Below are 17,068 nucleotides of genomic sequence, written 5' to 3' on the forward strand. Positions count from 1 at the left end.
CAAAATGTATACAGTATATACAGTACAGTATTACCCAACAGTATGCCTCATAACAGTGTGCAGTAGTTGGCTTTTTTTTTTTAATCTACTGCAATTAAGAACTATTAAAGTACTTTCTTGTCTTGTTATCGTGTAAACTTCTGCAAAATTTGATGATTCTCCTTTGGTTATGTGTACTGAAAAGAGCCATCACCTGTATATTATCCCTTTTGCTCAAATATATGTGTGTGTGTGTGTGTGTGTGTGTGTGTGTGTGTGTGTGTGTGTGTGTGTGTGTTCCCCTAGTTACATTAATGGTGGAGTAACAAAATAAGCAACAGCATATATGTAGTGGCAGAAAGGAGAGGTATGTGAGACTATCAAAGTCAATGGGATTACCCTTAACCATTTGTGTCCAGAGTTCTCTCTCTGCTGAATAAAATCATCTGGTGTTAGCCAAATAAAATCTTAAAAGCGGCATCCCTGTAGTGAAGGGGTTAAACTGTATTCATTTGAACATTGGAAAATCTTAAAAGTGAAAACAAAATTCAATAAAAAATCACACTAGCCTTTTATTTTTCTTATCTTCAAAGAAACACATTCTGATACAAATATAAAATACAATCACATATCTTGCAAATATGACAAAGTCCTAATGTTTATCATGAAATATTGCAATAATTAAAACATGATGTCCACACTAAAAGGTTCCTTATTATAACACTTTCAAATATTAACACTGAGAGTTGGGTAGTCCTAGCTTATCTCATTACATGTATGATATTTTTTCTCCAAAGCCTGCCGGTAGAAATTAAAAACATCCTTGGCTGCAGTCTGGCAAGCCTTGAGACAAGCATTAAAGTTCTCTGCATTGAGGCATCCCTCTTGATGTGCTGACAAAACATTCAGTGCTTGGCCATCTAGTACAAATGTTGCTACTGCCACACTTTCCTGGTAAAAATGTAAATACGTATTTCAATGCATATCATTACTTCTTTTGGGGATTATATAGTTTTACAGTAAACTAATCGAGGAATGATTTAATACAGGTATCTTTTAATTGAGATTCTCAATCTATAATGATCATTACAGCTTACACTTGACACACAAAATACAATATATTCACGTTTTCTGAGACAGAAATCGCATTGATATAAATTTGCCTGCATTAATAATACCGGCAGGGTACACTCAGGAGTGGGAGCGGGCATGTATAAAATCAAGTCAGTCTGATTTGGCTCGGGCATTCCTAAAATACTCTTACCTTAACCATATCCTACCTAGCTATATAAACTGCCATTGGACAGCCTGTAAGAAATGATTACCTGCACTATTGGTCTTATCTGTTCCCGCCTTAAATAGCTCTCAATAGTAATGCCAGCAATATCATGTATGACATTTGAGGTCCACATTGATGAGTCTCTTGGTTATGGATCATAGACAGTTAGCTATAAGAGACAGTTAGTGTTCATGAGACTGCATTTCAATTGATTTACTTAGATTCTTGCATACCTTTTCAGTAGCAATGTGATGACTGATGTTTGCATTGTTCCTAAACTGACTTTACTGTACTTTGTAAGGTGTAAATCTTTCTCTCTCTCAGACAAAATGTGAAATCTGCTAAGTGATCATCTTGTTTATTCACATCAAAACAAGGCACAAAAGGTATAAATCATATAGTATATATCAAATTCTATGTGATATTTGCAAGTTTACAGAAAGATAGTTATTTATGTCTTCTTATACAGTACAGTATTATCTTATCTATGATGTCTACCTCCTCCAGGCAACTCTCCACTGAGATGGTGGCCACAACAGAAGAACCTCCAGGCCATCCTATCAGTACACTACGTATATTATCTTCTTTGCCCTCTCTTGTCTATACCCTTCACCTGTGCTCCCCTCAATGTACTGTTCCATCTTCCCAGCTCTTCAGTCACCCTCCTCCCCACATACTGATCTCTCCTTACTGTTGTTATCAAACCTTTCTTTTGATACTTCATATTATTCCCAAATATTTGAATTCCTTAACGTCCTACAGTCCCATACTATATTTAATTCTGCATTGTGATTTTACATATAAATTTGCATTATTTTTCAGCAAACTCCTTCACAAATACCAGTACCTTACTCTTCCTAGCATTTATCTTCAATAATTTCCCTCATACAATTGTTAAAGTCATTCACCACCTTTTGTGATTCTTGTTAACTCTAAGCAAAAACCAACACATCATTCACACACACACACAGACAAGTTAACACTGTCTAGATGTATCCATTGCACAGACCTTCCTTCACAGAATAGTTACTTTTGTGTTTTGTGCTTTTTCAGTTTCTTCCCATATGTTTAAACTATGAGCATTAAATAAAGCTCAGAAAAAGATGTAAAATGGGTTTGTAATGTTTAAAACTAAAATAGATTGACTGACCTTCATCTCAGCTGCTGTGGGTTCAATTAAGATGGTGGATGAAGGTGTGAGACAACAGGTGACAGCTGCAAATGTTGACTTCATCTGTACTCCAGCATCAAGAAGGGACAAACAGGCAGCATTCACACTTGTTGACAGTTCCTAAAAAAAATATTTGGTGAGAAAGAAATCTTGTAAGATTCCAGGTATATATTAGACGATGTAACCATGTCAGTTATGGCTACTATATGTATGGTAAGTATTTTTTATTTATGGTTTCATGTATGGTTTGTGAATGCAAGAATAATTAATTCATCCCCACAAAAAACATGAACACACAGGGTAACTTATTTACTTGTAGCAAATTTCACATTAATACCAAAAATATAATATGTTATACTAGTGGTCCAAAGTGGTTAAAAAATATTGTATGTCTACCACAAAAGCAGATACAGTAAACCCCCGCACTTCTGGACCTGTCAGATCCGGATTTTGGTTGGTTCAAACCGACATCTGAATGTGGCAAATTCCTATCTGGTCTCTCTTTCTCTCAGTCCGTATACCGTGTTTATTCCCCAAGTGCTAAAATGGGCCCAGTCCTCGTCGTCTGCTGGGCCATGCTGTGAGGTGTTATGGTTTTTTAAAACTTGTATTTTTGGGTCGATATACATAACTTTCTTAATTTATTTTTACTCAGTCACATGCACACACCATCCTAGATACATATTGTGAAAAAAGTATAAGAAATTATTGTCCTAAGGGAAAACACATAATGGGAGGACAGCACAGAGTGTAGGGGTTGGTGGAGTGTTGCTAGGGAATCGGTGTGCCAGTTGGTCTTCGTTACTATGGTGAAACGGAGTGTATGTAAATAGTGACTGTTAAACTTTTACTTGGCTTTTATTTACTGATTGTGCAATACAGTATTTCTTGTTGGTATTATTTTGATTTATTCCTCACATTTCCTGGTAGTGTATATATTATTTTAAGAAAACTATGGTTACAGGAGGAAAATACACACAAGTTTTGGGACGGAAGGCTCCTCCAGATGGGTAAGGGATAGGCTCCTCCTGGGGGCGGAAGGCTCCTCAGTTATCAGATGGTTGAGGGAGGGATGGGGGGAAGGCTCCTCAGTTATCTGTATTTTTTGTTTTATCTGATGGAAGGCTCCTCAGTTATCACCAAGGCTCCTCAGTATATAAATGATGTGGGTGTCGTCATCATTGAGGGAGGGAGGGGGTTGGGACGGAAGGCTCCTCAGGTTATCAGGAGGTGGTTGAGGAGGAGGTTGGAGGGAGGAGGTGGTTGAGAGGAGGGTTGGGACGGAAGGCTCCTCAGGTTATCAGGTGGTTGAGGGAGGAGGGAGGGAGGGAGGTGGTTGAGGAGGGAGGGTTGGGCGGGAAGGCTCCTCAGGTATCAGGTGGTTGAGGGAGGGAGAGGTGGGGACGGAAGGCTCCTCAGTTATCAGATGGTTGAGGGAGGGAGGGGTGGGGACGGGAAGGCTCCTCAGTTATCAGATGGTGAGGGAGGGAGGTTGGGACGGAAGGCTCCTCAGTTATCAGGTGGTTGAGGGAGGGAGGGTTGGGAGGCTCCTCAGTTATCATCAGGGGGGAAGGCTCCTCAGAGATGGTTGAGGAGGGAGGGTTGGGGAGGGAGGGAAGGCTCCTCAGTTATCAGGTGGTTGAGGGAGGGAGGGGGACGGAAGGCTCCTCGGTTATCAGGATGGTTGAGGGAGGGAGGGTGGGATGGAAGGCTCCTCCTCAGTTATAGGTGGTTGAGGGAGGGAGGGTTGGGCGGAAGGCTCCTCAGTTATCAGGTGGGAGGAGGTTCCGGAAGGCTCCCCAGTTATCAGGTGGTTGAGGAGGGAGGGGGTCAGGGGGTTGAGGAGGAGGATCCTCAGTTATCAGGTGGTTGAGGGAGGGAGGGTGGGGATGGAAGGCTCCTCAGTTATCAGGTGGTTGAGGAGGGAGGGTTGGGACGGAAGGCTCCTCAGTTATCAGGTGGTTGAGGGAGGGAGGGTGGGACGGAAGGCTCCTCCAGTTATCAGGTGGTTGAGGGAGGGAGGGTTGGGAGGAAGGCTCCTCAGTTATCAGGTGGTTGAGGGAGGGAGGGTTGGGAGGCTCCTCAGTTATCAGGTGGTTGAGGGAGGGATGGGGACGGAAGGGTATCAGGTGGTTGAGGGAGGGAGGGTTGGGACGGAAGGCCCTCAGTTATCAGGTGGTTGAGGAGGGAGGGAGGGACAGGCTCCTCAGTTATCAGGTGGTTGAGGGAGGGAGGTGGGGGACAGGTCCTCCAGGGTATCAGGTGGTTGAGGGAGGGAGGGGGGACGGAGGCTCCTCAGTTATCAGATGGTTGAGGGAAGGGAGGTTGGGGACGGAAGGCTCCTCAGGTATCAGGTGGTTGAGGGAGGGAGGGGGGGGGAAGGCTCCTCAGTTATCAGGTGGTTGAGGGAGGGAGGGTGGGACGGAAGGCTCCTCAGTTATCAGATGGTTGAGGGAGGAGGGTTGGGGACGGAAGGCTCCTCAGGTTATCAGATGGTTGAGGGAGGAGGGGGGAGAAGGCTCCTCAGTATCAGATGGTTGAGGGAGGAGGGCGGGGTTATCAGGGTTGAGGGAAGGTATCAGTTATCAGGTGGTTGAGGGAGGGAGGGTGGGGCGGAAGGCTCCTCAGTTATCAGATGGTTGAGGGAGGAGGTGGGGGGAAGGAAGGCTCCTCAGTTATCAGATGGTTGAGGGAGGGAGGGTTGGGATGGAAGGCTCCTCAGGTTATCAGGTGGTTGAGGGAGGGAGGGTGGGGACAGGCTCCTCAGTTATCAGGTGGTTGAGGGAGGGAGGGTTGGGGAGAAGGCTCCTCAGTTATCAGATGGTTGAGGAGGGAGGGTGGGGACAGGAAGGCTCCTCAGTTATCAGGTTGGGAGGGAGGGTTGGGGAAGGCTCCTCAGTTATCAGATGGTTGAGGGAGGAGGATGGGGGGAGAGGCTCCTCAGTTATCAGATGGTTGAGGAGGGAGGTGGGGCGGAAGGCTCCTCAGTTATCAGATGGTTGAGGAGGGAGGGTGGGGAGAAGGCTCCTCAGTTTCAGAGGTGGGGGGAAGGAAGGCTCCTCAGTTATCAGATGGTTGAGACGGAAGGCTCCTCAGAGGGTTGGGATGGAAGGCTCCTCAGGTTATCAGGTGGTTGAGGGAGGGAGGGTTGGGGACAGGCTCCTCAGTTATCAGGTGGTTGAGGGAGGGAGGGTTGGGGAGAAGGCTCCTCAGTTATCAGATGGTTGAGGAGGGAGGGTGGGGACAGGAAGGCTCCTCAGTTATCTCAGTTATCAGGTTGGGAGGGAGGGTTGGGGAAGGCTCCTCAGTTATCAGATGGTTGAGGGAGGAGGATGGGGGGAGAAGGCTCCTCAGTTATCAGATGGTTGAGGAGGAGAGGTTGGGGCGGAAGGCTCCTCAGGTATCAGATGGGTGAGGGAGGGAGGGTGGGGATGGAAGGCTCCTCAGGTGGTTGAGGGAGGGAGGGTGGGGATGGAAGGCTCCTCAGGTATCAGATGGTTGAGGGAGGGAGGGTGGGGATGGAAGGCTCCTCAGTTATCAGATGGTTGAGGGAGGGAGGGTGGGGACGGAAGGCTCCTCAGTTATCAGATGGTTGAGGGAGGGAGGGTTGGGACGGAAGGCTCCTCAGGTATCAGATGGCTCAAGACCACAGCCACCACCACACACACACTCGTGTTCTTTATTTTTTCTTATTTTATAGTTTTATATTACAGTATATTTATTTATAAGCCACATTAGAGTATTGTAATGATTTTTCCACAACTTTTATAGCATAACTGTTGACTTTTAGTCGTTGTGGAACTTATCCTAATTTCCCCATAAGATTAAATAACGCACATTTGTCCACCCGGCTCATCCAGACACTCTCTCCTCCCCTAATTGTCCGAAAGTGCAAGAGTTTACTGTACATGTATTATGAATTAAACAAGAAAATTTCCTAGACCTATCAGGTTAATACAGACTATCAGATGTAGAAGAGAAAGATTGTCTTATAATGAATCTAATCAACAGATAAGATAGACATCTGAGAAACTTATGGGACAGCATAATCAAACCAGATTTTGAAGTACAGTTCTGTATTGTATCCTAACACCAGAGAGGAGAATGCTCTTATCCTTTGAGAACTTAGCTCAACTTAGAAGAAATTTGTAATGGATTTATGTATTGTCTTATCTGAAACTAATTTATTATTTACTAACAAATAATGAAGGATATAGATGAGTAATTATCACTACACTCGAGTTAATATAGAGAAGCCAGACTACTGATCCTTATTATTAGGGATGAAAGTCATCCTCAGTTTCTGACAACCATAAAAATTCACTTTGTTTATATGAAAAACAAAAGATTTAATACTTGCACAGTGGTTAGTAGTGAACTGGCAGAATAACTGTCTAAAATGTCAATTATCTTAATTGTCAAAACATCAAAAGGCTTTCTACACACTGTGAGGCATAACCCCAAAAACAAAGTTTTAACAAGAGGGTTAAATGCCCTCACTGGTCAAACAACACAACTGCTGGATCAAAGATTCAGAACTCTGATTTCTCTGGATGAGGAACTATTACTCTATGCTGCTGCAGCATCCTTTACATGAATACTGTACAGTGTCCTGCTGCTGGACAATATATGTGCAGTGCAAATGATGGACTCTACCAAGGTAACATTAATGGTGGTTGATCTTGTAAATTAATCACTGCAGGAACATAGGTTATAAAATGGACAAATAAAAACATCTGTTAGTTACCCGATATTGTAATAAAATAACCATAACTCACTCTGAAACCTTCATCTTAAAAACATGGCACTCGTACTGTCCAAATAAATCAACTACTGTGTACAGTATGTATTAATTATCTAAGGGGATGACAAAATATGGTACAATTCCTGTACTTATTTCTGCATAACTCTTACCAAACCATCTGACTGCATCTCTTGTATGGTGACATTAACTGCAGTTCTTGGGTGAAGATGAACAAGAATCACTTGTTCAACTGTGCGTGTGATCACCGACTCCAAAGCTCGCTCTCCTATCACTGTTAAGAAACAAGCAGAATTTCTAAAGCTTCAAATACAATGCAGTACAGTAATTACTTGAGAAGTTATGGTGTGAAGAGAGGAGAGATGAAATGTTATGGGCACAATGATGAAACTAGTATTATAACACAATTTGTGACAAGATTCCCTCAGTGTATAATTCTTAAGATTTCATAGCAATGCTGGCAGTACAGGAGCAAAAAAACTACTGTATGAGAAAATTTCATAGATGAGGTTGAATAAAAAATAAGGGAAAATAATAATCAACTGTGTGATCAAGAGATGAACAAGTGAGTGAGAGCAAGAGGAGAGAGTTAAGACCAACCTCTAGGAAGAATTTACTAAGGGGTTGATTAGTTGTATGTCAGGGTGTGGTTCACTGAATGTAGTGGTGTGTTTCTTTATTCCTATTGCTCTTATAAATATTCTTATGTTCATGAAATACACCAGATGAATTGAAAGAAAAGGTGAAAATTAAGAAGAAATAAATATGCAAGTTAAAGACTGAACAGATATGTTTCACTAATGAATTGGCTTAGTGAGTAAACGTACCAAACAGTCGAGAGATGTTCAAGCACTATGGAAGTCTCATTTCACTATGTTCAACACTAAAGATTCATTGTCAGTGGTCCCTCGGTTAACGAGCACAATTCGTTCCAGAAGGTTGCTCGTTAACCGAAAAATTCGTTAACCGAAACCATTGTTTCAATGGGTTTTTGGGTAATTGGTTCCAGCTCACCGAAAATTACATACAAACTAAAAATAAATGCAGTAAAGTACACTTACTTTGAGGTGTGCATGTAGAAGGCTCCTGGTTGATGATGATGGGAATTAGAATGGGGGTGGAGGAGAAGGGAGAAGAGAAGGCATTGGGGTGGAAGAGAAGTCACCCCATGCTGCCATTTCACTCATAAAATTTTAGCTCACTTGGTGTAATTCAAGATTATTTTCTTTAAATCAACACTGCACTGCGCTATATATTATCAATATGTAAAATATATTTCAAAATAACCAATAATTTGACTGGAAACACAGAAAAAAAGTTTATGTTGAAGAGTCTCAAACAAGATGTTCCTTTCTCTGAACCTGTAAACAAACTGACGCCAAGCTTGGTGTGTTGAGTGGCTGTTTGGCGCGCATAAAACTAGTTTCCTATACTTCAATTATGTTCAATAATTGTTAAAATGACTAAAAAATTTAATATAAAACTTTTAAATTATTGAATAGTACAACCTTCTTGATATTTACTAAAATGGTAAGGAATTTAAGCCCTAAAACCGATTACTGTATTGGCGGACTAATACTGCAGCTGGTGGGAAGCCATATGCAGGCGAAAACATGTTGGGAAAAATGCGTAAGGAATTCGTTAACCGAGGGTTTGCTCGTTAACCGAAGTAAAGAATCTTATGGAAGGTAATTCGTTAACCGAGGGTTTGCTCGTTAACCGAAGTAAAGAATCTTATGGAAGGTAATTCGTTAACCAAGGGATCACTTATACAGCTCCTCCCCGACTTACGACCTACTCAACTTACGACCACCCGCACTTACGACCTGCCTCAGTCATACCCAAATTTTGTCAAATTATGTATTTTTGAGTCCCAACGTCAGTACAGACAAAATTTTCGTTTGTAATTCACTTTAAAATGTCTGGCAAGCTTAAAAGTGAGAGTTTTGTGGTGCTGAGAAGAAAAAAAGAGACACCCATTTTAGATTTTCTATGTATTATTTAAGCATTTTCGACATACGGCCATTTCGACTTACGACCTGGATTTGGGTCCCTAACTCCGTCGTAAGTCGGGGAGGAGCTGTACAGTGTAATTTATTTAGAACTTTGCTAGATCTGTTCCAGTCTGTTCAACTGGAGGTGGTATTGTATATGATTGCCAAAGGACATACGGTAGATAGTTTTGAATTACACACTGTATTATGGGTTTGATAAGAAGGCTCTAAATATTGTAATATAATATATACAATATATCACATCACCTAAAGATTAACCATCCTAACAATACCAGGGAGGTTAGGTTACCATGGAGTGGTTAATTGTCAGGTGATATAAGCTAGGATGTCTAATCTTCAGGTGATCCAATATATCTACCTTACATTCTTGTGTATTATAAAGAAAACTATAAGTACTGATTTCGGAGGAGCCACCTCTGATGTTGAGTAAATAAATCCTTATGACTGGGTATTTACTGTATACTTAACCCATAAATGACTAAAACAATATTCCATGCATTGAAGGTAATTTATTCCACATAGACTGGAGATTAAAATAATTAAGTGTTGTTAAGTAGATTTAAGAATTTCCTTTTCCTTTTAATTAGTCAATGTTATATTCAATAATAAAGACAATATCTGCAGTTATTTTGTTGGTATTTGTCAGGGTTAAGATTCCTTTATCTGCCATTTCAAGCTATAGATAATCACACTCACTCTACTGTACTGTATATCTTATGAATGATGTTAGTGAGTCTGGCATATGGTTGATGTGTACTGTATATAGATACTTAAAGACAGATATTTAAGAGAATTGAAGCCCTGTTTACCTCACATATTGTTTAAGACACTGCAGTATATTGTAGTACTGTAGTTAGTGTATATTTTGAATGGAACATTCATACAGTACAGTGTATCCCTCTTAACCGAAACTCTCCGATAGCCGGAATAGAATTTTGCTAGGAATTCTCTGGAAAATTCCGGGGATGGGGTATTTTTGGGGGTTTGAGAAAGTTGTCTTGTTACCTGGAAATCTGTCATTTCCAGAAGTGCTTTGCACCAATTGTTCCAGCTAATGGGAATATTACTATACTGTACTGTAATCATTTATTAAAAATACCTGTAAAAGCAGCACTATATATCTGTGACAATAAACCAGCTTCACGGCTACATCATACAGTATAAATATGCTGAGAGAGACGTACTGGACTGTCCGGTGGAGGGGCTGTAGGACACCTCTAGATATGCCCTGTTGTAGAGGCGGTTGAACTTCTTAACTTCACCCGGACCATTTACTGAAGCAAGAGCCACTGTGTTTCCTGATGAAAAATGCAATAAAATTTATATCTATCTTTTTAACATGGATAAAAACTGTTTATGAAAAGAAATGTTTAGATATTATACAAAATTCAAAGCATAATTGATTTTCTTTTATTCATTGGTACATTTATTCCTGCACATTTTTATGGCCGTTCACTATGCTTACTACAGTAAATACCAGTAACTTTGATCAGAAAGTTGTAATTTTTAGTAATAGTCCTCTGTAATCTCTGCAAATGATCCTTGAATTAATTTTACCCCTTTCCACAACTAATTCAATATTGTACTGTAAGGGCTTTTTGAGAGTTTAGAAGTTGATTTTTCAAATACAATTACAGTAAAACCTCCATAAGGCGGACTAATTAGGGGGAAGGGGTGTCCGGGAAAAGAGGGTGTCCACCTTAGATCAAATTTGTCAAAAAAAACTATTAAAAAAAAAAAAAAAGAGTACAACACCAATGTATCCAATTTTTATAAAAGAAATACATGTTTTTTTAATATAAATGAATTAAAAAAAGTAACGACCATTAAGTACTGTACACTTACTCTTAGTTCACTGATAAGGTCTTAGGCTTAACCTTCTCACCACCCTTATAGATACCAAACACTTTCCTAGGGGCCATGGTTACTGTTTAATTTGTCAATAATAATGTAAAAAATATGAATGCTACATCAGCCTACGGTGAATGTACTAAATGTATAAAAACTATATATAATGACGACATAAAAACACCAAAAATACAGTACCTGAACTGTATTTTAAGGCAGGGAGTATTTAGGAAGAAAAATGTGTGTATTTTCCTCCTGTAACCATAGTTTTCTTGAAATAATATATACAGTACCGGGAAATATGATGAATAAATAAAAAAAATACCAACGAAACATACTGTATTGCACAATCAGTAAATAAAAGCCAAATGCAAGTTCACCAAGGTAACGAACATCAGCTGGCACGCTGGTTCCCTAGCAATGCCCCCCCCACCCTCCCCCTTACACACTGCAACTGTCTTCCCGTCCCTCACTCAGCCAGCTAACTCGTGTACAAATAAATTATTCCCTTTATGTGCTTGCCCTTAGGACAATTATTTCTTTTACTTTTTTCACAATATGTATGTAGGATGATGTGTGTGTGTAACTGAGTAAAAATAAATGAAGAAAGTTATGTACATCTACCTGAAAATATGAGTTGGTTCTCAACAGTAGGCCCAGTAGCCTGGTGGTCACAGCGATGAGTATAGATTTTATTTTACTTTTCTTCTTTTACCCTCTTCACCAATGATGGGCTTGCTAGAGACTTGGGCGGTCAGTCACGTCTCTGTTACGCACTGTTGGCAAGTATGTACCGGCTCCTGAATGTACCTGAACCTGCTCCAGTGTTGGTCAAGTCTGGTCTTGAAAGAGCTCACACTCAGTGCCGTCACAACACTTTCTAGCAGAATGTTCCAAGAGTTCACAACTCTCATTCCGAAAAGTTACCAATCACAGATTTTTGGCCTTGCGGCTTCTTCAATCTTGAGCTGTGACCCCTTGTGGGGCAAGCGTCCGGCAACTCCAGGTAAGGACACTCGACTGAGTAGTGCCCCTTGAGATGCTTTTACACTTCAATTAGGTCGCCTCTTGCCCGTCTGTAATATAAGCTAGGCATTATTCAGGCACTCAAATCTCTCAGGGTAGCTGAGGTGCCGAAGTGCAGGCACCAGTCTGGTGGCCCTCCTTTGAATATTTTCAACCAACTGACAGTCCCTAGCATATCTCGGGGACCAGACGGGGTGGCAGTACTCCAGATGGGGAAGCACTTCACTCTTGAAGATCGTTACGAGGGACGGACCGTCTAGATATCTAAACGACCTTCTTATAAGACCTAATAATTTAGTTGCCTGGCTACAATGCCATGTTAATCACTATTAAGCATTATTATATCAGTAAACACTAATAATAACAGTAAATCCAGTGAAATATTACAGGGAGGGAGAAGAGTTACAACAGCAGATGATGCACTAACTAGTGGTTACTTACTCGCTCCCGTTGTAAAGGCCTGATCTTTGGGATATAAATCCCTTGCCAGCCTAATCAGGATCTTATAAAAGGAAAGTCAAGAACCATGGGTTTCCAAGGGGTAACAAACAACCGTTAGAGATTAACATATCTTTACTACGAAAATAATCACAATAATTGACACCACTCACACAAATATTAAATAAACAAAACTATTGTCAAAGAATTACTTGAAACAAAACAATTAATACAACAAAGTACAGGTATTTCCTACGGCTGCAGATGAATCTTCCTCCTGACCAGCACGGTGGGATGTTCTGGTAACGTGGTGATCCGCTCTCAGGGGGAAGGTCCAGGGCAGCTTCCTCACTTGGAGTTGGTGGGCGATGTCTTGCCACACAGGAGAGACGCCAGGGCATGGACGGTGGATAGGGCGTGGAGGAAGTGGCGATCACGTGGCAGCAACAGTAGTAGCTGGAACAGGTGTCCGGAGATTGACAGCCAAATAGTGAAGGACTGGGGAATCAGCCCACGAGCCCCAGGAGCCTCAGATGAGCACACAACCAGAGTTGGAATTGAATAGTGGGGGAAGTGCAGCTGTGGTCAAGGCTGGACCGTGTCTGGCGGGCTTCGAGGCAGCAGCGACCTTCTCACCACCGTCTACCCCCCCTCCCTAGTGGGACCACGAACAAGCAAACGAGCGGCGGACAACCATCCCACACGTTACAGCCCTTACACCTGTTGCCAGGCGTACGATTGAAATACAATACGTATAGGAGAAATACATATGAGTGGAGGAGGTTGTTGGGTGTTACTGGGTTAGTACGGCAGGAACTATATTTAACCAGGGGGTGTTGAATGTATAGTACTTTATACCTCAAATATTGGGGTGTACAGCAACCTCCCTTCCCACGTCCATGTACTGGGTGGAGTGAGCCGGCACACACCTGACCACAACAATAACAAACACCAGACTGACCAAGAGTGGAGCGGGTGTTACCCACGAGGCCAAATATGATGAGATTTACCCAGATAACTTTATATACCATGCAATTTCCTGAATTATTTTGTAATGAATTCCGAGATCATATCTGTGCCAAGTTATATGAAATTCTGAGTTACCGAATGCCGAGTTATCAAGGGTTTGCTGTAGAGGTAAAATATTGCTTAGCTCTGCCATGATTTGTGAAGAAGTGAATGTATTGAAGAGTATGATCACATATAATGTTCATGTATAATATATCTGTGCAGGAAGCAAAATAAATGTTATAAGTTTACAGTAAGCACAGAAGTTTAGTACTGTACTGAAATATTGTCAAAAAAGAGGTAAACTTCTCTAAGTATGGAAACCTGGACAGTGTATTTGTTTATGCCAGCCTTACTTAAGCTGGTCGATAACAGCAAACACCCCCCCCGCACCCCCACCCCTCCTCCACACACGTACATAAATTAGGGGCAAACTGACACCACCTTCTGTTTCAACAACAACAAAATAAAAAACCCCAAAGAATATACAAAATCTAAATAAAACACTTACCTATAGAATAAAGTGCAGAGCCATCAGACCGGGAGAGGAAATTTAGCTCACAAGCGTGTTTCGACATTTTACTCGTCTGAAACATAAAAATAGTATATATAGAGAGCACAGTATTATGAGCATATAACTCTGTTTATGTTGAACTACCCTAAACTACTGCATACCAAGAGTTCTTAGCAAAATTGTTGTCAAGGAATCATTTTTTAGTTAAGTTGAGGACATGGGTCTGGGTTAATCAGCTAACTAATGAAAAGCATCATTTGAGAAAAACTTATCTCTTACCTTAAATAATAAAGCAAATTGGTGAGAGGAAAAGCACTTTTCTTATGCTATACACTACAGTATTGTTTTCTCTTAGTTTTTCTTTATAAATAACAATACCGTACTTACTTCGCGTCACCTACCCTAGAGGAACCATCTTGTTTGTTGTGCTTCAGGGAGGTGTGGTTGGTTAGGTCAGGTTGTGTTTTGTTCTGTGTATTGTCGTTTGTATTTTGATATTTAGTATCATGCAAATAGTATCCCCTAGAAATTCTGGTTAAATTCCATAAATTATCTCAAGTACTAGTCGTATTCTCCTCCTTTACCGGTAAATGTTTATACATTATGTAGTTTTGCCTCCTAACATTTACCTCATTACACAGAAGGGTAATGTACGAGAACACCATTACCACCACAACGAGTCGCTCGATTCCGTTCATTTTTTCCACAGATGTTCTTATCATTATAGTGAGTATTTTAATAGGCAAAATTTTGTTATTTTAATACGTATTTATTTATTTTTTTACTTTTTATCTATGATTATAAATCACCTGTAGTGGGCAGGGCTTGAAGGATGAGGAAAATTTCCGGGAAAAACACGGCGAAAAACTGATCATATAACATTAAAATTATGTCTGCGCGCTTCGAATATAAAGAAAATAATTATTTACCGTAAATACTGTACAATTAAAAAATCTGCCAAGTCATCGCATGTTGTCAGTTTGTTTACAACAGACTGCTTGGTCTGAGTGTATTCACACATCCACAAAAAATGCAAAACTACACCATGATGCTTCAACAAAGTTGGTTTCATTGGTACCAGATATCAAAATACAATAAGTACTTTCTGTTTAATATGGCGGTGACGGATAGGAAGTTAGGTAAGGTTAAGCAGGTTTCTTTGGTAGGTTAGGTCAGGTTTTATTAAGTTGTAGTAAATGTCGCCTCATTTAAAATACTTAATACCTGTATAATGATAAGAGCATCTGTGGAAAAAAAGGGTAAAATTTTAGTTTTGGTCATCGGTTAATATTGACGACTGACCCGCCGACATTATTTGTTTTGGTGTTTATTTTTTTACTATATTTTCATCAGTGAGTTCTGATATGATAATAATTCTTTGTGCAAATGTATTGTTTGGTAGATAATTAGGCACCTAGGTGCACACTACTTTGTCTTCTTGGTGGTAATGCGGAGGTGATGTCTCATCCCATGATGTAAACAGCCAATCATACAGACATATTAAAAAACACTCCACCACCCGAGCCGGATTAGTGCCAATGCTCAGTGTATGCTTACGAGCTGTTTGGTATGGGCGGTTGCTCTCACGTCTACAAAAAATGTAAAATTACATCATCTCATAGTAAGTTCTTTCTGTTAAATATGCAGAGGAGGGGGGGGGGGGCTGGGGGTCGGAGCCCCGCAGTTAGGAAGTTAGGTAGGTTTGTTTGGCGAGGTCTTGTAACAGTGCTTCTGCTGCTTGTTTAGCTAATGTGGAGGACATCACAGCCTCTTCCCCCCCTCTCAGTAAGTTCGCCTACGGCAGATGTTAAGTTATGCTAGGTTGGGTTTGGTTAAGTTAGTTTAGTTTAAAGTTAGGTTAAGATTAGGTTAGGTTAACTTAAACTGTTAAATAAACAGTTTTTAACAGTTTTTCCATAAATACGGTTATGTCCATTAAAAAAACAGTGACATTGTGGCATTTGTATAATCGTTTTCCATGAGAAATATGCAGCGGATCAGTCGTCAATAATTAGCTGGTTATTTGTTTTTAGATATCCAACCTAACCTAACCCAATGTAACCTAGCCTAACCAACCTAACCTAACCCAATGTAACCTAACCTAACCAACCTAACCTAACCCAATGTAACCTAGCCTAACCAACCTAACCTAGCCATAGACCCCAGGAACTATATTTAACCTAACCTGCTTCTCCCCCCACAGGCTCTCCCCCTTTCTGGCGAGGGGTTAAATTCCAAAGATTCCCCGGGTGATCTAAACTAAAATAATAGCCAAAAATCAACTAAACTGAACAATTCCTTCTGGTGGTAGTGATGATCTCAGATATTAACCTGACAAGAGGAACTGCTACTTATACTCCCAAGTTTTTGAAGAGAACAGGAAGACTAGTACTTGCCTACCTTTATTATTGTAGAAAAAGATATTGATTGTATTTCAAGCTAAACTGTGAAAATTACTTTGTACTAACCTAGTTTTAAATGTCGTCTAGGCTACAGAACCTGTGCCAGTCTGAGTAACTCAACGTGAGTTTGTTTATGTTTACTTCTACGGTCTCTCAACTAAACCATTTAATACCTATTACTATACGTGTTAAATATTTTTCCCTATTAATTGCAATATTACACATGATCATACAGATGAAATTTAATATTAGTTTTAACACAGTCTGAAGTTAAATCTATAAAATATGTATCACAGTTTGATAAACAAGAGCAACGTGAGTACAGTGCCTCTCATGAATATGTCCTGGGTTCACTTCAATCCCCAGCCAGGACAGATGTGAGAAGGGTGGTTTCCAACCATGGAAGGTTTCCTCCGGGTCTATATTTGGTGCCTAACAAGGTTAGTAATTACAAGACGTTAACATTGAGTGCTACATTCTCCTTTGGTGCCAGAATTCTTGGTGGTGATCAATGGCACAAAATGGTCATAGGACTCACAGGTGTACAGTATACCCACAGCAAGTGGCGTGTCTTAAGGCACTATGCTGGGACCATTGTTTGTCTGCATTATAAACGATATGACAAA

At 40.7% G+C, this 17,068-nt stretch overlaps 1 protein-coding gene across 1 annotated transcript; it reads right to left on the reverse strand.

The window, feature by feature from the left end:
- Positions 1-533: 533 nt before the first annotated feature.
- Positions 534-16,614, reverse strand: LOC121874969 (exosome complex component RRP46-like). The gene is made up of 6 exons (XM_042379319.1): positions 16,509-16,614; positions 14,038-14,113; positions 10,391-10,504; positions 7,344-7,465; positions 2,409-2,549; positions 534-930 (listed from the first exon to the last, which is right to left on the reverse strand). The coding sequence occupies exons 2-6, from the start codon at positions 14,102-14,104 to the stop codon at positions 736-738; spliced, it is 639 nt and encodes a 212-aa protein (XP_042235253.1). The 5' UTR covers positions 14,105-14,113; positions 16,509-16,614; the 3' UTR covers positions 534-735.
- Between the last annotated feature and the right edge of the window lie 454 nt (positions 16,615-17,068).

Source organism: Homarus americanus, unplaced genomic scaffold (assembly GCF_018991925.1).
Source record: "Homarus americanus isolate GMGI-L3 unplaced genomic scaffold, GMGI_Hamer_2.0 scaffold44177, whole genome shotgun sequence".
Lineage (NCBI taxonomy): Eukaryota > Metazoa > Arthropoda > Malacostraca > Decapoda > Nephropidae > Homarus > Homarus americanus.